Consider the following 21,440-nt stretch of genomic DNA (forward strand, 5'->3'; position numbering starts at 1 on the left):
ACGTTTTTTATCTCGAAAACTATTGAGTTTGGAGAAAAAGTTTATGGAACAAAAAGTCTTAGAATTTATCAAGGAACACGCATAAATTTTTTCAGAAATTTTGGCGTTGATTTTGGAAAAATGGATTTTCCGTATTCTCCGAAAATTCAAAAATCGCCTCGGAAAATTCTGAAAAAATTCAGGCGTATTTCTCGTTTAATTCTAAGACTTTTTTGTTCAATGAACTTTTTATCTAAACTTAATGCTTTCCGAGATAAAAAATGAGAAATGTTTTTTATGGATTTTTTTTTATTTTGCCACCATTTTGTTGGAAGAAGTGGTTCAAAAATTCCACCAAAATTCCTGGAGATACTTTGATAGTCGTGATCACCTCTGATCATATTTGTTTGATGATTTTTTAGCGGTAACATTACTAAAAAAATCGCAAACTTGATTTTTCACAAAATTTTTCAGGTTTTTATTGTTTAATTGGCTATAACTTTTTTATAATGTAATCAATCGCAATTTTGAAAAAAGAATCTGAAAGAGCGTTAATTTTCCCATCGAAATACGTGTTTGCAAAAATTTCTCAGGCCTATGACTACCGAAAAAAACGCGTTGAAAATCGACAAAAAAATTGAGCATTTTGGTCGTTAATGGGTTAATATAAAATTACTGCGGCTTTTCATCACTGAGATCAAGTTTATGTAGTTTTACAAGCTGTAACAGGCTGCCGTTTAGTCGACAATCTCTTGAAAGTACCTTTATTACGACTAGACGACGCCTTGTTATCTCTGTGCTCAAAGCACAGCAACCTACCTTGTCTCGGAGTGCGCCTGCGCAGAGCCTCCTTACTATTCCGAGTTGGGTTCCCCCAACTCGCCGCTTGGCGGCGCTGTCGCCCTTACTAGTAGCGCTAGTGCGGCCGCCGCTGGAACCCAAGTTGAAGATTCCCGCCTATCGCTATTTTCGTGATTCGTGCTACGCTACCGGCGAATTCGAATCTACTGTAAACAAATACTGACGCGACCTCCGGACAAAGGAATGACACAATAACGATTACTTGATTTAATAAAGGCTAACGTTCACTTTATTAATGCAATTTAATTACACGAGGGTTTTGCCGAGAGACTTACGCACGCTTGCGCGAATGACAACACACGCAGATTGAGAGAGAGAGAAAACCGCGATTACCGCGAACTAACCGCTCGCACGCAACAACTAATTTTCCTCGCGCACGCTGCGCGGGATCGCACGCAAATTACAACGGTAAAAAGGGGAAGGTGCACCTACCGCGAGAACGATGAGGATACGGTGGCCAACCGTATCCGAATAGCAAATCGCTGAAACGCCGCTTCGCTGCTCGCCGCACCGCCGCGATTACTGTTGCTGCTGTAGTTGTTGCTGCTGTCGCTGCTACTACTGTTGTTGCTGCTGCTGTTGCTGCACTTACTGCTGCTACCCCTGCTGCTGCTGCTGCACTCAGCACACCGCACCAAAGTTCGCAATGTCACCAGGAAAACGCACGGAAACTTCGAAGGGCTCGGGAACAGGTTAGACGCACGATATAAGCGGACTGAGTAACACAGTCATACTGCCGGTCGGAGCCTCCCCTCCCGGTCATTGCCCCTACACGCTCTCTCTCTCTCGCGAACCGAACGCGGCTCCTCTCGTTTAGCCGCTCATTAACCTCGCGCGAGTCTGACGATTTTCGGTAATCGTTGCAGCCCCCTCCTAGCTTCGAACTACCGGATCGAACTACCTCACTGACTCGCGACCCTAAGGACAGGATTGGGAAAGGAGAGAAATCAACACAATCCATCCTCATTACTACAACGCTTTATTTGCCCATACCGGGCCACCACTCCCCCACGTCATCTGCCGGAGCCCCCTGGCGCCTTGTGTCTGGGGTAGCGCCAGTGCTCCGCCTTGTTGGGGCACTTGGACGTGGTGGTAATCCCGGGATGGCCGCAGATGTAGCAGCCCTTTCCTGGTCTCTTACTGGGGCCGGGCTCCGTTCCCTGGCCCTGGCTCCCCGCTGATGGACGTGGCGGCTGGGCTGAAGTCGCCGGGGCGGCGATGAATGTAACGCCGCCCACCGTGGCGGACGTGCGTCCCCCCTGGGTACGCACCACCACGGTAGGGTCGGAGACCGACCCGTCCACACGGACCGTAAACTCCTGTCCGGCACCGGTGGCCCCCGAGACTCTCTTGGCCTGAGTCTGCGTCGGGGGCCTGGCCGGAGTCCTGGCCGCGGCCCTATCCGTTGGCGCCGGCGGTGGTAAAACCGCCGGAGGACCCGCGGCCGCTGGGGACTCCGGTCCCCGGTCGACGCGCAGCAGGGCCTTACCATAGGCCCGCTGCCGCCGGACCACAGGAGTCCACTCCCCCAGCATTTCTTGGGCGCCGCGGAAATCGAGGAACTCCCCCAGGTGCGCATGAACCTGGCGCTGGAGTTCCCCGACAAACTCCCACGCGTTTTCCAATTCCTGGAGGCCCAACCTCACGTGCCTCCAGGAATTTTCGAGCCCAACCTGCTGGGGGACCCGGGGGTGGTTGCAGACCCACTGCCCCTGGCCACAGGCCTCTTTCGGCCTGGGGCACTGTGTCGAGCCGTCGGCCATCGCCGGCTTGCTCGACTCTGGGGTCTGCACCCCCTGGTCCGTCGTGGACTTAGACCGACGGCCCTCTTCGGATGGACCGTCGGTCTGGGTGGACGCTTCCCGGGTCTCGGGCCTTCTGGTCGGGGCCCTCATGGCTTCCCGGAGGAAGTCGTCCACCCGCTGGCGCGAGCGGCCCTCTCTGGCGGCCACCTCGACCCGGGTCCGGACGAATCTTCGGATGTCCCCGATCAGCCGATCGGCGTCCGGACCCAGTCTCAGGTCGAGCAGCATCTGGGTGGCCGTCTCGAAGGCCTCTTCGCTTACAACCAGCTTCCTCTCCATCTGTAAAAGAGAAGAGGGGAGTTAAGGGATATCTCAGGTTCAGCCCTTAACCTAACCGTCGCTATGTCACGCTCGACGCTATTGCTTACGAGGACGTCCCGGTCCCCTGCGCTTTCCTCGCGAACATGGCCCATTTGCGGGGGTAGCTGGCAGGACCACCTTCCGCACGTGCTGAGCGGTTCTACGTGGCCTGCCTCTTCCCCTTACCGCATTTCTATCCAGGTCGTCACCACCTGGTGCCTGAGGTTCGCACGCAGGGTTCTTGCGCGGCCTACCCCGGCCTCGCTTAGCCGGCGCCTCGATCGGTACTTTTGGAGCCGCCGCGGGTTTCTCACACTCGTTCGCGGGGGCTGCAATCGCGATGCGCTCGCATGTCGGATCCTCGCTGGATTCCTCAACCTTCGCTGGCGGGTCGCCTACGCCCTCCTCTTCCTCCAACGGTGTTGAGTCCCCTCCTCCTGGTTCCTCGTTGTCCTGATCCGAGAATGGACCGAAATAGGGCTTGAGGTCCTTGGCGTGGATCAGCTCGGGCAACTCTTCCTGCTGGTTACCCAGGCGGTAGGTATTAGTCCCACATACCTCCTGAATTACGTATGGACCAGCATACTTCGGCGCCAACTTCGCCGAAACGCCCTGAGCTGCGGAAGACAAGATGCGGTTCCGCTTCCACACCCAGTCCCCAACCCTAAAGTCGGCCTGACGTCTCCTCCGGTTGTAGTAGACCGCCTGACGGTCCGCCTCCTCCCTGGACTTAGAGCCAGCGCGTTCCCACAAATTGGGTAACTGGCGCATGTGCTCACCCCATCCGGTCAGTTCTTGGCCCTCGGAAGCTTCCCGAGCCAACTGATCCTGGGCCCTCCTAAAGGTTGAGGGGGGAGTGGGCTGTCTACCGAAGACCAGCATGGCCGGGCTGTAACCTGTCGCGCTGTGAGTTGCCGAGTTCAACGCGAAGTTGAACTCTGGCAGGTGCTCATCCCAGCTCTTATGGTCCCGCTCCACGTACGATATGAGCATGGCCTTGAGGGTTTTGTTCACTCGCTCTGTGGGGTTTGCCTGTGGGTGGTAAACTGGGGTAAGGGCGCGCCGGATGCCGTTCCTCGACAGGTAGGCATCGACCTCTTGATTTTTAAATTCGGTCCCGTTGTCCGAAAGAAATATCTCTGGCGCCCCAAACCTGGTTACCACCCTCTCGTGCAATTCCCGAACAATGGTCCTTCCATTGGCCTTACGTACGGGTACACACTCCACCCACCGAGTGAACAGGTCTAAAAAGACCAAAATATATTCGAACCCTCTCGAGCTCTTTGGGAAAGGGCCAGTAATGTCACTGGCCACCACCTGCCAGGGTCGCGAGACCTCTCAACGACCCATCAGCCCGCAAGGCGGCTTTTGTTCCGCCTTGCATTGCTGACATACCGGGCAACTCCTCACGTACTCCCTGACCTGATCGTACATCTTCGGCCAGAAATACAGGTGCCTAGCCCGGGAGAACGTCCGTTCTCTCCCCTGATGTCCCGCTGCTGGCGCATCGTGCACCTCCTCGAGTACCTGATGCCTTTTCTCGGCAGGAACCACTAGCTTCCAGGCTTCCTCGTTGTCGATGGACCCTTCGCTCTCCTCAGTCGGATTGTAATGATACAATCTCCCTCCGACCACCTTCCAGGTAGGTTGAGAATGTGGATCCTGGCATACTTCTCTATACTTTTGAAGGTACCAGGCATCGGCAGTTTCCGGTTGATGAGTCATGGCACCCACTTCTACCACCCCCTCCTCATAGGCCCTAGATAAAGCGTCTGGCACCACGTTGAGGTCTCCCTTTCGATACTCGATATAGAACACATGCCCTTGTAGTGCTAACGCCCAACGCGCTAGCCTTCCTGTAGGATTCCTCATACTGTGGAGCCACTTAAGGCAACTATGATCGATGATGACTTTGAAGTGGTGCCCCTCAACATAAGGCCGGATCTTCCCGATAGCCTATACTACTGCCAGGCACTCTCGTTCGGAGACTGTATAGTTCCTTTCCGCACTGTTTAAGGAGCGATTTCTTGCGTCAACACCGCGCCTATCCCACTATCGCTCGCGTCCGTTTGTAACACGAACTGCGCGCTGGGATCTAGTGACTGCAAGATCGGTGCCGAGACCATTGCGTCTCGTAACCGTTCGAAAGCCTGCCCCCGTTCCTGCTGCCACGCAAACGGGATGCTCTTCTTCGTCAGGCGGTTTATCGGCTCAGCGATGGTTGCGAAGTCGGGTATGAAGCGACGATACCACGACATCATCCCCATGAATCGCTTCACCTGTCTGATCGTCCGTGGTACTGGGTACTCCATGATTGGCTTGATCTTCTCTGGATCTGGCCTTACCCCTTCACGGTTCACTAGGACCCCCAGGTACTTGACTTCCGACTTACAGAAGTGGCTTTTGGTCTTATTCACAGTGAGGCCCGCACCCAGGATTCGTTGTAAAACCAATCCCAGGTGTCGCTTATGCTCCTCAAAAGACGGCGAGATAATAATCACGTCGTCGAGGTAAGCAAAAGCAAAAGGATCTAAATCCGGGCCAATCACTCTGTCCATCAACCTCTGGAAGGTCGCGCCGGCGTAAGACAATCCGAAGGGCATTCTCTTGAACTGAAAATGCCCCAGGCCGGGGACTGTGAACGCCGTAATGGGGCGCGACTCCTTTTTAAGAGGTATCTGGTGGTACGCGCTACTCAAGTCCAGTGTCGAGATGAACTTCGCATCCCTGATCCTTCGCAGGATGTCGCTCATGAAGGGTAATGGATAGGCATCCGGCTTGGTTACTGCGTTTACCTTCTGGTAATTTACGCAGAACCGATATTTGCCATCTGCCTTCTTAACCATCACCACTGGACTTGACCACCCGCTGGTTGCTGGTTCAATGACGTCGTTGTCCAGCATGGCCTTGACCAGCGCGTGCATTTCGTCTCGCACCCTGTCGGAGACCGGATAGTATTTCTGTTTACAGGGTCGAGCGTCTCCGATGTCTATCTCATGCTCGACCCCCACAGCACAGCCTAAACACTCGCCTCCGTCTGGAATTAATCCGTCGACGAGGCTAGCCACTTCTTGACGCTGTGCTTCCGTGGCTTCTACCAGGCCTACGGGTGCGAGGCACGACGTACCAGTGACGTTTGCCACTTCCAACGGTACCGCCACTTTGGCTTTCGCCAAGTACAGCTGGTCCGTGTCAGGGTTCAGGTTGGCGCTGAATTCCCTTACGAAATTCGCGCCGACATAGCAGTCATCAGACAGCAGTGGCGTTATAGCGACCCTTACATCTTTTGTGATTCCCCCTACCGTGAAGGGGAAAATCACATGACCCAAGATGGGATATGGGCGACCGTCGGCGAGCTTCGCTTCTCCCGCACGCGTGACGTCCAGGCCCAACCCCATGTCTGATGCCAACCTAAGCCCGAGTTGACCCATTACCGTCGATGAGGCCCCGGTGTCGTAGAGTGCCCTTAACTTGTAGGCACCTATCCCCACCTGAAGCCACCATCTGGTCTCATCCTCGGGTCTATACCTGCGGGGAGCTTTCGCCGTCTCTCTCCCCTCTGTGGACGGGAGGCTTTCACGGCTCTTCTTGCCTTGGGCAGCCGCTACTCGCATCGACGTGCTCTCACCCGCAGGTGTCTGGGTCGCCGGCGCATCCCCTGGAGTGTCCGGTGGTCTCCTGGAGCTTTTGGGTCTGACGGTCTCCTTTTCGACCCATTCAAACCCCTGCTCCACTACCTGAATCCGGCCTCCGTACCCTTCAAGGATACAAAATGCCCGGTTACCCAAATCAGGCATCTGCTCGGTCGCTGTCGCTCCCAACGCCACCGCACTGCCAGGTCTCGTGGGGTCCGATACCCCTGTCGAGACCTCCCTGAACCCTGGGGTCGCTGACGGGCCCCTGCCACGTTCAAGCGACCCGCGACGAGAGGTCACCTTTATTGGGGACGCGGAGGGGACCTCCGTCCTCCGTTTCCCTGCCCGTTTCCCTTGTTGCAATCCGGGCAGTACCTCCTGGTAAAGCCCAGTTTGCCACAAGACGAGCACTTAATCGGTTGGGAGAAATCTATTTTTCTCCGCTGACCCTCTCGTCGCTGGCCAAGAGACCCTGGGGGGGTTTTATTCCTCCCCTTTTCTTGCGGCCGACCCCTCGGCCGCCTGGGAGAGTTAGCCTTCCTCTCCTTAAAGTACCGGTCCATATCGCGTCGCAGGGTCGCAATCTGCGACGACAGATCCTCAATGCGGTCTGTCGCCTGCGTTGCAGCGATTGTGGGCCGGTCCTCGGGTCTCTTGGCCGGGGCTTTAACCGGTGACTCGGGTTGCAGCTGTTCCCTACCTCGAGGCTTGTTGGACATGGCCGCCGTTCGGGGTCCTGCCCGGGGCGGTGGTGCCTTAGCTGACACACCCATGTGCTCGGGGTACAACGTGGACGTTGGCTCCAGCCTGGTCCTCGGGCGCTCGTCGTCCCGCAAAGCGGTCTCGATCTCAGTCGCCCGGGCGTGGAATTCGTCCACGTTGGAGAACGCGTTCCTCCGCAGCTGCATCCGGATGGCGGGTAGGAGATTTGCATACAACAAATCTAACTGCCTCTGCTCTGGTAACGGCGGGCGTAGTGGGCTAACATGAAGAGGAGGTGGCAGGCATATTCTCGCACCAGCTCTCCCTTCTCCTGGTATCGGGCTTGGGCCTCTTGCAGCAATCTTTGTTGCTGCAGCTCACTCGACCCAAACCAACGTCGAGCGCCTGCCACGAAGTCGGCGTAACTTCTCCACTTGAACTTGTTAAGCTCGTACCAGGTCCTCGCAACACCTTCGAGGAGCTCTGATACCGAGCACAAGATTTCGCCGTCTGTTAGCCCAGAGCCCGCGCGTAGATCCTCCAGTCTCGACAAGAAGGTGTCTACGCACTCTGAAGCCGTGCCAGAGTATCGCAGCTTCCATCCTCGGACAATCCTACCCGCGTCCCGAGTCGCATAGTACCCCGACGCCGCATTAGCGTCATACCAGGCGGATCCTTCCGGGATCGCCTGATCTTCACCTATGTCGGCGTCTCTTGGTCCTCTCCTTGGTGGCTGTTCCGTCCTTGAAGGCACCTGCCTTTGGGAAGCCTCTCGAGGTTCGCCAGGGGTCGGTCGCTGGGGTTCCGGGGTACTTCCTGGTACCCTTGGGTCGTAGTGACACGTGTACGTGGATTGGAAGTCCACGGTTCTCCTGGGCCACTCTGGTATGACCGTTCGTCGATTGGTGGGGTCCCTGTTCCTTAACTGCTGGACCTCCACCTGCAGAGCGGTCACCTGGTCACTCCACCGCGCGCATACCTGGTCGTGTCTTTCCAGCATCTCTAATATGCGGTTTATCCCGACCCGGTTGCGCTCTATCTCTTCCTTTAGTCGTTCGGTCACGCACCGCTCTTCCTCTTCTTCTTGAGGTTGTAGCTCCGCGTTCTCAAAACGACGAGCTCTTCGCCTATCCGGCGATCCGGTGGAGCCCTTGTGCTCACTACTGACCCCCTCCGTGGGCCCCTTGACCTCGCCGGTCCCCCCTTCCTCTGCGGGCTCTCGCTCCCCCATCTCGCTCTGACTCTCCTCTTCTAAGTTGTCGTAGACCGCGAGAGTCCGCGTCAGGTTCGCCTCTACCACCTCATCCCTGTATAGCAGCATGAGTGGGTGGGCGACAAGATCTTCTGCATCGGCTGCTTCTAATTCTTGTCGCCTGGACTCCAGCCACCTCTCTCGGCTCCTTCGCCTGCGTTGTGTGGCCTCCCTATCCAACGCCGCTCCTTGGAAGTCTAGGTCGATATATTCGCCTAGCAACCAATATGCTAATCGAACTGTCTGCATCAGCTTGGGACCGTCTGTACGCAACTCCAGTTGCGTCAGGTATCTGTCCAGCTGTGTCGAAGTCAGTTCCGAAGCCCACCGGGTTATCGCGTCGGCGGTATCCTCCATGTCGCTTATGCTGGGGCGTAGGTGACGGTTGAGGTTAATTTCCCTAGTCGACCACTACCGACTCCTATCGCCCAAGGCGCGAGCGGGGTGTTGCGATTTTTATCGCCAACTACCCAATTACACCTTTAATTGCAAGGCAACTATACACGTGGCTTGTGGGTGTGTGCAGGTGCCGCGTATTCTAAGGAAGTACGAACTTCCACTTCGCAACTACCTGCCTATAGGTGGAGGCTAACTGTTTGTTAGCTCCACCGGGTTAGTTAATCTAACCCTACACACACCCCAATTGCGCGCTCTGCTGGTACTGTCGCTCGGTGACTAACCCCCACTGAAATACTTTAATGTGTATTTAAACACTTAAAAAAGCAAAAAGTTAACCAAAATACGATTAGTCACCTTTTTTTATTCGCGTTAGAGCGATTCCTGACGTCTCTTCGACCCCTGGGGTTAGTGTGCTCTCGGCTCACAAAAGCAGGTGTTATTGGGTCGGAGAGGCGTCTTTCCCCTACCGCAGAGCACGTACCGAACAAGCCACGCGTTATTTTACCCGCTCGCACCTTATTACGCAAGCGCGCAAACGTCTCTCTCTCCCGCGCGTCGCTCTCTCTTTTTGTGCAATTTGCCTCGTGTGTGAGTCCGAATTTAGTTGGGCACCATGTAACAGGCTGCCGTTTAGTCGACAATCTCTTGAAAGTACCTTTATTACGACTAGACGACGCCTTGTTATCTCTGTGCTCAAAGCACAGCAACCTACCTTGTCTCGGAGTGCGCCTGCGCAGAGCCTCCTTACTATTCCGAGTTGGGTTCCCCCAACTCGCCGCTTGGCGGCGCTGTCGCCCTTACTAGTAGCGCTAGTGCGGCCACCGCTGGAACCCAAGTTGAAGATTCCCGCCTATCGCTATTTTCGTGATTCGTGCTACGCTACCGGCGAATTCGAATCTACTGTAAACAAATACTGACGCGACCTCCGGACAAAGGAATGACACAATAACGATTACTTGATTTAATAAAGGCTAACGTTCACTTTATTAATGCAATTTAATTACACGAGGGTTTTGCCGAGAGACTTACGCACGCTTGCGCGAATGACAACACACGCAGATTGAGAGAGAGAGAAAACCGCGATTACCGCGAACTAACCGCTCGCACGTAACAACTAATTTTCCTCGCGCACGCTGCGCGGGATCGCACGTAAATTACAACGGTAAAAAGGGGAAGGTGCACCTACCGCGAGAACGATGAGGATACGGTGGCCAACCGTATCCGAATAGCAAATCGCTGAAACGCCGCTTCGCTGCTCGCCGCACCGCCGCGATTACTGTTGCTGCTGTAGTTGTTGCTGCTGTCGCTGCTACTACTGTTGTTGCTGCTGCTGTTGCTGCACTTACTGCTGCTACCCCTGCTGCTGCTGCTGCACTCAGCACACCGCACCAAAGTTCGCAATGTCACCAGGAAAACGCACGGAAACTTCGAAGGGCTCGGGAACAGGTTAGACGCACGATATAAGCGGACTGAGTAACACAGTCATACTGCCGGTCGGAGCCTCCCCTCCCGGTCATTGCCCCTACACGCTCTCTCTCTCTCTCGCGAACCGAACGCGGCTCCTCTCGTTTAGCCGCTCATTAACCTCGCGCGAGTCTGACGATTTTCGGTAATCGTTGCAAAGCTTTGCTTTTACAATTTTTCAAATTTTCTAAAACTCTACACGGTTAAATATAATGCAGGATATTTAATGTGTCTACCTAATTTTATTCAAGGAATTTATTATATTTTTCACGAATACACATACTTCAAGGTTCAGCATGAAAGAAAATCGTCAAAAATTAGTGTTTTTTTCGTTTTTTTATGTGACCACATTTTTATTAAGATATTTATAAAAAACATAAATAAGCTCTATAACTTTTCAACCGATATTCTATTAAATTTCATTATTCTCATAAATAATTAGTTTCTTTTACGAAAATGAAGATCGTTCACCAAAACCTGTTAAAACATCGTTTAAACGATAAGAAACCCGAATTTTATTAAAATAGTTTTCTTTCAACGAGCAGATCTCGTCAAAATAACTACATAATAAACTTTCTTCAAAATATTTAATTAGTTCTTATTTTATATAATTTTATTTAAGTAATGCAATGGTAGTCGATTCGATTAATCGATTCATTTGCGATTCGTGCACTCGCGATGTTAATTCGAACGACTGAGAGAGATAGAGGGGCGCGCGAGGGTTTGAATATTTCGTTAAGCCTCAGCTGCTTTCGCGAGAATACCGCCAGTTTAGTTTTTGCACTGTGTTTCGCCGTTATTTGTTGAAAATTTCTTGGATTTATTAATACGTGCGAGTGCAACGAGGAAGCTAAGCAACAGCAGCCTTATAGTAGCAGCAAGCAGTAGAATTTCAGCAGCAGCAAGCAGCAGCAGATATTAGTATCGAGGCAGCGCAACTGATTGATCCAAGGAGCACCGTTGAATTTCTTCAACAATTATGGCTGATCACCGTAATTGCACCGCAGGGTAGGTGCACCTCCCTTTATTATTGCGCGACAAAATACTTTCGAAAGTATTTGGTCAATCGTGAGCGTAATTTTTGTATTCGCGCTGAGCGTTAGATTTCGCGGCAATTTTCGAATTCCCTCTCTCTCTCACCGAATTATAATCTATAATATTAAATCCTATTCGCGTGCGTTAGTCTTTCGGTCCACAAAAGACTGTAGTTTTTTATTAATTCAACTTTGTTAATTTTATTCGCCGTTTACGTCATTTCGTTTCCTATTAGCTTAATAGATCTATAAAGGCTTAAGTCTTAATCTGATTTCGGCTAGGGGATTAGGCGGATTATGCATTAAGTCATTCATACTGAAGATACTTAGATCGAGTGTCACAAGTCAAGTGACTTAAGATGAGTTCAACTCGGTTGGAAAGAAGACACTGAAATGAAATCATCAAACGTAAAGGCGAATACACGTATAACTATACGTATTTAACGGAGCGGCGGTTAGCTCTGCATCGTGAGAGTTTATACGTTAATAAATTTCTCATTTTTGTAGAATAACCACCCCGTTACAGTAACTAATGAAAAGATTAACAACAGTAATAAACTGATTTGAATGAACAGTAAATATAAATTTACCTTTTTGTAGCATGTTTGGTGCAAGCAAAAAGTTTGGCTGGCATACGTTGTCGGTCATCACTTCTAACGCGCTCAATGCAAAATTCTTCAGCGGGAATGCGCTGGCCGCTAAGCAATAGGCTTGCATCGGGCTGTAATTGAGCTTCCTTCAATTCTCCAACGATAGTAAAGTTGTCAAGATGCTGGCACACCGGAAAACCCCTAACCAACTCCATACCAACACTTAAATTCACGTTGGTACTGTGACTGCTTAGCAATAAAATCTTCTCTTCTTCCAAGGACTCTGACTGTTTCGACTCAATTTCCACGCACGAGTTCCTGTAAGAAACAATGTTTAAATTCTATTTTCTTTTAACAGCAGCTCGAATTTGTCTATTTTTTATTATGGTGGTACTTTAATAAATTCAAAATTTCTCCCATCCCAACACGTCTTTCAAAAAAAGTAAAATTGAACCGTGAGTAGGCTGAAGATGACTGTACGTAGTAACCAAATCAATTTTAGCTGTACGTAAGTATACGGAGAATAAGTTCACGGGAAAAATTACGGTGATGGTAGCGTAATTTTTCCAGGAACATAGAAACTGTACCACTAATATTTACAAAGAGACTCCAATATTATTTACGATGACAAAACGTAATTTTTATATCTTTGAAAATTTACGGGGAAAATTTCACAAAATTTCTAAGGACTCATAATTTTTATGGTATAGTCACCGTAATCTTTACGGTGACAATTACGAAATTATGCTCCCTATCAATCAATATGTGCAGCACAGTACGCATTGTGCACCGTGTAGTTAGCTTCTACCCATGAGAAAAAAGTTCTCTGGAAGAATTATAGCGTTAATTCCATAAAGAGGGGGCATAAAAATAGTACAAGTAATTTTTACAGATCACAATTATTATATTGTATAATAAGGACTCATTTTTAATTTTACCTGTATTATTTTACAGTGCGATGATGGTCATGTAATTTTCCTGGGCCACTTCAGATTCGTAATCACAATAGAAAGTGCGCCATCGTTTGGACATGCGCAGTCAACGCGTCGACATTCCTAAAATATTTAATTTTGTAATGTTATCAATTGCTTACTGTCTACCGAGCACCAGCACCAATATAATTATCTTTAGTTTGTCAACCTAAAAAAATAAAAAAATAGTACGAAAAGTCAGCGCGATGACTGCACATTTTCAGACGATTGTTCGCTTTCCATTATATTTACGAATCCGAAATGGAACGTACTCCCTTTACTTTCTGTAGTCGAGAATCACGTGACTAACCACTACAATTCAATCTTTATTGTAACTTGAGCATACTGTTGAGCGAGCAATTTCTCTAATTCCTGCATGTATGTAATGTATTGCAACGGTAGTCGATTCAAACAATCGATACGTTCGCGATTCGACATACTCGAAGTGCGAGAGCGAATATTTAGGAGAGAGAGAGAGGGCGCACGCGAGTTTAATTTTCAGTATAGCCTTAACTGTTGTTTGGAAAACTGCCAAATTTTCACCTTGTTTTTCTTTGCCGTTCGCCGAGTTAAAGTTTTGGGTTTTATTTTATTACGTGCGTGGGTGATATTGAGGAGCGAGGAAAAAGCAACTGAGCCAAGAGCAGCGAGGAACTGGACGAGCAGCAACCGATCTGGTAGCTAAGGCAGAATCGTCGTAGCATCACCCGGGAGAAGTTGTTTGCCAACAGCAATTACGGTTAATCACCGTAATTGCACCGCAGGGTAGGTGCACCACCCTTTTTCCGCGTGACGGTATTATTCCTCACTTAAATTCGCAAGCAACCGTTATCGCATTCGCGTCGAGCGTTATAGTTCGCGGTAGAATTTCGAATTCTCTCTCTCTCTCTCTCTCTCTCTCTCTCTCTCTCTCTCTCTCTCTCTCTCTCTCTCCCAGGATAAATGTAAATCTTATACGCGTGCGTATATATATTATTTTATATATTATATCTTATTTCGGCCCACAAAAGACTGTAACTTTTATTCTTATAAAAGGCTAGACTTTTATTTGCCGCATTACGTTCTTTCGTTTCCCTTTAATTTAACGGATCCGTCACCTGATATCTTTTAAACCGATTTTGTCTAGGGAATAGTGAAAATAAACATTAGTCTACGTACACCTAAGATAAAGCAAGTGTCACAAGTCAGGTAACTTAAGGTGAGTTCAACTCTATTGGAAAGAAGAAATTGGAGCGAAAGTATCAATCGTAAAGGCGAATACACGTATACTCATACGTGATTAACGGAGCGGCGGTTAGCTCTGCATCATGAGAAATTGTGCTTTGACAAACCCTAATTGCATCAGTTAATCCACCACGTTACAGTATATAATATTTGATAGTAAAACATAAAAGTATCTTTGATATCTTATTAATTTTGTCCTACATTATAGTTAATTATCCACTACTGGAAAAAATTAAGGGAACAGAAAAATTACAAATTTTTCGGCGATTTTCGAAGAGTTGTATCAAATGAAAAAAAGAATTTTTGAGTTTAAAGTTTCTAGTATTAAGATTATTCAGTCAACATTTTTCATCTACTACGTTACTGCACAATCCTAAGGAAAAGAGCAAGAACAAAATTTCTTTTTTTGAGACCACAGACTGCTGAAAATTATTTTCTTTCAAACGAACTCAAATTTAAGTTAGCTTATTTATTGAGCTTCAATTTAATTTTGTACTCATCTCTCTATATCAATTTATCACTGATTATGAGATATTGAACTTTAAATGAAAAATAGTCCTTATTCCTTCAATCATCAATATCTCAAAAACCAATAATTATCACACAGCAAATAAAGAAATTGTTCTAAATACTGGAATAAATTTCCTACAAAATCCACTCATTGTTTATTAAAAAATATTTTTTCTCAATCTTCGAGATTAGTTTGAAAAAAAGACGAAAAATAGTTTTTTAGGTTAATTTAGAAAACCTACCTCAACCTGGCAATCGTTGCGAAAAGTACCAATATTTATAGATTTTTTAGCTTAATAAATACCTCAAAACCTTGCCACTTTTCAAAGCGACCGATCATGCTGTTTCATCAAACTTTTGAAAAGAATTGAAGGAACTCGTTTTTGTTCCTTAAAAGTCAATAAATGATAATAACGACTAAAGAAATTTTATTTTTCCAAAATTGCTTACGAAATTTGAAAAAAAATATTGTGTTATATTTTTAGTTAAGAAACAAAACTTCTAAATTTTCTGTAAAACCGTTAGCCCGCCACTCAATTTTTACAATCAAAAAAATTTTTTTTCAACTGAACTGAGCTCAACCATCAGGTTGAATCACTTGTGACTGTCGGTATAAATTCAATGCTTGATAGCTGTTTTTCATGACAAATTGAAGTCCGACAAAAAAATATTACATACAATTTTGTCATGTTTTTTTCCCGTAGAATCGATTTCCGCAATCAGATTTGTAATACAATAATTTTTTTGGTAATTTGTTCAAATAACTTTTTATAAACAATTGCAAATGGCAAAAGAAAAAACACGGGTATTTTTTTTTTCGATTTGCCTATGAATGGCATAGTTAGTTTTTCGCTAACTAGCGTAGATTTAGCTTAGGATTTGGCGAAGAAACTTTGACTGTCGGAGCCGCAATTATTTATTGCCGTTTTACACTAACAAATTGACGTCCGGTAAAAAAATGTTACATACATTTTTTTCATGCTTTTCCCGTAGAATCGATTTCCGCAATCAGATTCGTAAAACAATGACTTTTTTGGTAATTTGTTTAAATAACTTTTTATAAACAATTGCAAATGGCAAAAGAAAAAACACGGGTATTTTTTTTTTTCGATTTGCCTATGAATCGCATAGATAGTTTGACGCTATCTCCTTCAGTTTTGGCCTGGACCTTAACGGGTTAATTAAAAAAATTAATACCTCCGAACTATACCCACTACTCGACCTATGGTATTTATGCGAATGATTTTGTTGCTTTGCAAAACAATTTGACTTTAAATAAACAGTACTTTTCCTCATTTTTACAAAGTTTAGAAAATACACTCCTCGACAAAATTAAGGGAACAAAAAAATTTGTTAAATTTTTGGTTGATTTTCAACGGGCGGTATTTCAGTGAGAAATGGTCGTACAGGAAATAAAAAAATAAAGCTGTTGAAGCTTGAAGACTCTAGTTTTTAGTTTCTTTGGTTAAAAATTTTTTAGAGCTCCGTATTTCATGCAATCCTTATACAAAGCGCAAAAAAAATTTTATCCAAATTTTTTACATTTTGTTTCTTACTCTACGGGCATGGAAAAATTTGTTCGAGCTAGGTCAATACATAGGTCTTTTAACCTGTTTATTCAGCTTCACGCTGCTTTTCGCGGAGCTCAATTACGATCATTTGTCTCCGAGATATCGAACTTTGAATGCAAAAGGATCCTGAATGCAAACGGTCATCAATGGCTAGAGAACAATATTTTATAGTTAGTGGAAAAATTTTTTTTTTGATTTTTGAAAAATGTTTTTTTGATTTTTGAAAAAAAAATGTTTTTTTTTCCAATTTTTTTCAAAATTAATCGTAAACAGACACAAAATTGTGTAAACAGACGAAAAAAAAATGAAATTTTTTGATTTTTAAAAAGTTTGCTTCAAGTTAAGGAATAAAAACCTTGTTCCTTTAATTTTTTATAAATTTTGATCAATTGGTCCGGAAAAACCGCTGAACCGATCGCTCCAAAAATTTAGGGGGTTCTTTGGGGGACATTAGACTGTAAAATTTCTCTTTAACCGTACCTTTTCCGCCCATATTACTGAAGATACAGTCAAGTAACCAAAAAAGGGGAAACTGTCACTTTTTTTCACTTTTTTCAATTCAATGTTAGAGGTGGAAAATAATTTTTCTCTTTACTAACGTTTGACTGTATTTCATCGGAAATTTTATGTGAAATTCGGTGTCCGCTCGCTGTGCGACCAGTAGTTCCAGAGATATCGAATTTTGAATGCAAAAGGATCCTTTTGCAGCGTGAAGCTGAATATACAGGCTAAAAGACCTATGTATTGGCGTAGCTCGAACAAATTTTTCCATGCCCGTAGAGTAAGAAACAAAATGTAAAAAATTTGGATAAAATTTTTTTTGCGCTTTGTATAAGGATTGCATGAAATACGGAGCTCTAAAAAATTTTTAACCAAAGAAACTAAAAACTAGAGTCTTCAAGCTTCAACAGCTTTATTTTCTTATTTCCTGTACGACCATTTCTCACTGAAATACCGCCTGTTGAAAATCAACCAAAAATTTAACAAATTTTTTTGTTCCCTTAATTTTGTCGAGGAGTGTAGTTTGATCATAAACGACGAAAAAGGCTTGATAATGATAAAAGCTGAGTCAGTATAGTCAAAATGGAGAGACTGGAGGAAACTATAGACCATCTAATAGCGATACTAAATGACAAATCGAAAAAGAACGTAAATGATACGACTCGTGGACTTGTGCAAAAAGTGAAAAGCGCATTTGGCAGCAACAAAAGGAAGGTGCAGGATACGAGGACCAACGGAAAACCTGAACCATTAAATCGGATATTCCAGCAGCTGAGTAGTGTTCAGAAGGAGTTGCTCCAGTCGTCGGGAGGAACAGTCTGGAGAACACTCCCAACCCTTTCAGAACACACTCAAGAAGAGGAAAGAGCGCTCGTATCTGCCTTCGATAGACTCTAGCAGAGCTGCTAAAATCGCGTCCCTAGGGGAAAAAGCTCCACACACGTAAGCTCAGACCCTCGGGATACAAGATGCAGCTCTGAAAGCCAGAAAACTTGGCGCAAAAAATGTTCACATCAGAAACGGTATGGAATCCTACAATGAATTTTGTAAGAGAAGTCATTGAAATATTGTAGAAAGAAGAAAAGAAGAGAAAGGAAGAGCGAGCCAGAAGAGAGGGCCGCCAGATTATGGAATATCAAGCTCCCTACACTGGTACAGAGGAACATGATTAATTGGGTTGGGCTCAATTCTCCCTTATCCGATGCAAAAGAATGTAGGCTCTGAAGTTGAGACTATCCATAAAGTAATAAGGTGACCGCCTACATGTACATGCTCACATCAAGAAGTGGCTGTGACGATTTGAAAAAACAAAGAAGAAAACCGGACAATGCCGTAAGAAGAAATCGAATAGACAACATAATGAAGATCATGCGATAAAATTCTAAACCTCTAATCGCATCAAGCGGGGACAGGGGGTAAGAAAAAGACAACAATCAGCATGGACGGATCATCAAGATCGAAACAGGCCCCCACCAAAGTAATACTGAAAAGTGGTTCTAGGGGATGCTTGGTGTCGCACGGACCAATCTGCTATCCCAAAAGGGTACTTAACGTCCGTTTTAAAAAATACACACACATACAAACACATACTATGTTTATTTCCAAAAATATAAATGGAATTGGAAAACATTTTTGCTTTATTTAATACTTTAGATAATACTTTTTTTTACAAAAAAATTTACTAACGAACTAAAATTTCATAAGCAAATTGGTATTATAATTAAAATTCTAAATAGTCTCTAGAAAATATATTTTGTATTATAGTTAATTTTAGGAAATAATCTGGGATTAAATCAGATTTTTTAAGTTTTACTACTAGTTTTACTGCCAATACCTTCTATAGATTTTGTTACACCAGCAAAAAAACCATGGAGACAGGACAGTTTGAAGAAAAACATTATTGTATAAGAACTAAATTGATTTATGATAAAGGTGTTATTAAAAAACTCAAAAAAACTATAATATAACGAAAAATTATGTATTTAACGTTTTAAACAATGATGAAGGGACACAAAATTTGTCGGTAGACGATATGCATGATGATCTGGGGGGTGTAGCTCAATACGATTAGGGTCTTTTCTTATATCAATTTATATCAATTTATACATGTTTATACACTACCGCTCAAAAGTCTAAGCTCATCCTAAATAAAAACTGCAAATTTAAAAAGTTTTTTATTTCAGGTTATATGCATCGGAAAAAACTTTTATAAAGCTAATTTTAAAAGGCTTGTACTATTTTTCAATGTACTGTAAAAATAGAATGTAAAAATTCTGTAGTCAGAATAGTGCAGAAAAAAATCCTTCGTCATGTTACAAATGGTAAAATATAGCAAAAAAGCGTGTTTTTGACGCCTTTAGGTTAAGATATCTGGAAAACCTAAGATAATAGAGCAATTCTGAGCCCAGATTCAGAAGCAGCGCATAAAAATCTATTAAGCACACTATGTCTAGTTTTAGTTTCTGAAAATTGTTGGCCTGTGTTAATAGACATACGTGTCTCTATGCAAAGTTGTAAAATTTTCAAAAATTTTCGGAGTAACTTTAACAGCTCGTATGACAGTCGGAAATAATGATATCTGAATAAACTTAAAGCCATTCGAAAGTTATTTGCTAAAGCTTCAAAATGAATTATTGAATGTAATGTTTAATATTTTTTTATGATACGGTAGATGATTTTTTTAAATTACATTTTTTTCAAATATATTGCAATTTAAATAATATGCATCATACAAAAAATATTAAAAAGAAAAAAGGTGTGTTTTAAATGAAGAATAAAGTTAGAATAGTTTTATCGCAATAAAATATTTTTTTTTAACAACGTTAAATGCTTACGTCCACTTATATTTTCTATGTCTTCACTTGTCGATAAACAGCAATAGCGTGATTGCCGCGTGGCTTTGTTTACTTTCTTGGGACACATAATATTCGTACTAAATCTTGCTACATATTAATTAATTTTCATTTAATTCCCAAATCAAAATAAAGTATGATTATATTAATCAGTATGTAGTATGTATTCGTCGCGATAAGATGGGTCGAAAAGTTGAGTTGCATGAAGACAGTAGACTTTCGTATCGGATAATTGCTGAAAAACTGAATGTTTTTTATAGTAACGTAAAGGCGACTGCAGATAGGAATAAGCAAGGACATAGCTTTAAAAACCGTATTCGCGTAGGCCATCCACGTAAAACAACTACAAGTCATGATAAGCAATTTGTCTTAAAAAGTAAATGAAATCATTTAAAAACTGCGCGAGAGATACAGAGTGAACTTATCGATTCTGATAATCTGGAAGTGTCTGTTTATCAAACGCCGTCTTCAAGAGATGCTTGCTTAGATGGTCAAGTAGCAACTAAAAAGCCACTTTTAAAAAAATGAGTAAGTTATAAAAATTAGCAGTTCTTTTTATTGACGAATCAAAATTCGAACTTCTTCAAAGCGCTGCATATATGTACATAGACAATTTCATAAAAAAATGAATAAATAGTGTATAGTTCATACAGTTGAATACATAATAGTTTGGGACTGTTTTGCTGGAACATCGGTAGGCAATTTAGTTGAAATAGATGAGATCATAGATGGAAAACTTTATCATAAAATTCTCCAGTACCATGCAATCCCATCAGGTCATCGTTTTATTGAAGAAAATATTATAATGTAAGATATTGATTAATCAACAATTGATGCTTACCATCTTAAAAAAAACAGATGAATAATTTCTTTCACTAATGCATCAATTGATTTGGAAAATATTTCAAAAAGTTCTAAAAATTCAAAAACAAATTTAGTAATTATATTCGCGATTTTATCAACATTAACCGATTTTGGTATTACTGATGCCATATTAGATTCGCCATATTGTAAAATTAAAATGGACATTAGTATTATATTCAACGATATCGAAAACATAGAAATTGAGTACTCTCTCACTCGTGTTCACCATTTTGATGATATAAACGCCATATTGGATCCTTCATTTTATAAAATTGAAAATCCACACTACCGTTGTACTCAGCAACGTCAAAAATATTGGTAGTAAATATACACTCACTGATTCAGCTTTTATTTTGAAAATTTTAGATTTATAAACTTGCTAATATTTCCACGGACGTCCTCTTGGAACCATTTTCCAGGAAAATTTGTAATGCCCAAGTTTATCAAAGAAATAACATTTTCAATATAAATCTAGATTTTCATCCTAATTCAATAAATTTCGACAACAAATTCACGAAAGGAAAATTCTAATGTAATATTGAATTTTCGTTAACGTTCAAGACGCCATTTTGTAATTTATCGTGAAAAATATCCCAATTATAACAACAGATTCGTAAAGAACAGAAAATTTCACAACAGAAAAATTACTTTGAGATATATTTTTAATTATTTAAATGTTTTCCTCGATAAAAAACAAATCGACTATAAAATGTAAGCATGGAATGAGAGAGAGAGAGAGAGTGAGGGAGTGAGGGAGAGAGAGAGAGAAAGAGAGAGAGAGAGAAAGAGATGATGGCTGGAAAAATTAATATAGTTATATTATGAGTTCATATTATCACTGAAAGTATAAGTATCGATTATATATATTTATACTTACATATCTTAATACCTCATTTGGCTAAAATATATTTGGCTCACTGTAAAAA

At 44.1% G+C, this 21,440-nt stretch overlaps 1 protein-coding gene across 1 annotated transcript in view; it reads right to left on the reverse strand.

The window, feature by feature from the left end:
* LOC131674381 (probable G-protein coupled receptor Mth-like 1) overlaps window positions 1-21,440 on the reverse strand; it is a 567,109-nt gene that overhangs the window by 407,800 nt on the left and 137,869 nt on the right. The window contains exon 3 of the mRNA XM_058953025.1: window positions 12,022-12,339. Within this exon, the coding sequence (XP_058809008.1) occupies window positions 12,022-12,339 (318 nt within the window). The remainder of the gene's footprint in view (window positions 1-12,021; window positions 12,340-21,440) is intronic.

The sequence above is a fragment of the Phymastichus coffea genome, unplaced genomic scaffold (genome assembly GCF_024137745.1).
Source record: "Phymastichus coffea isolate CEN01 unplaced genomic scaffold, Cenicafe_Pcof_1.1 PCOF00014, whole genome shotgun sequence".
In the NCBI taxonomy this organism is placed as follows: domain Eukaryota; kingdom Metazoa; phylum Arthropoda; class Insecta; order Hymenoptera; family Eulophidae; genus Phymastichus; species Phymastichus coffea.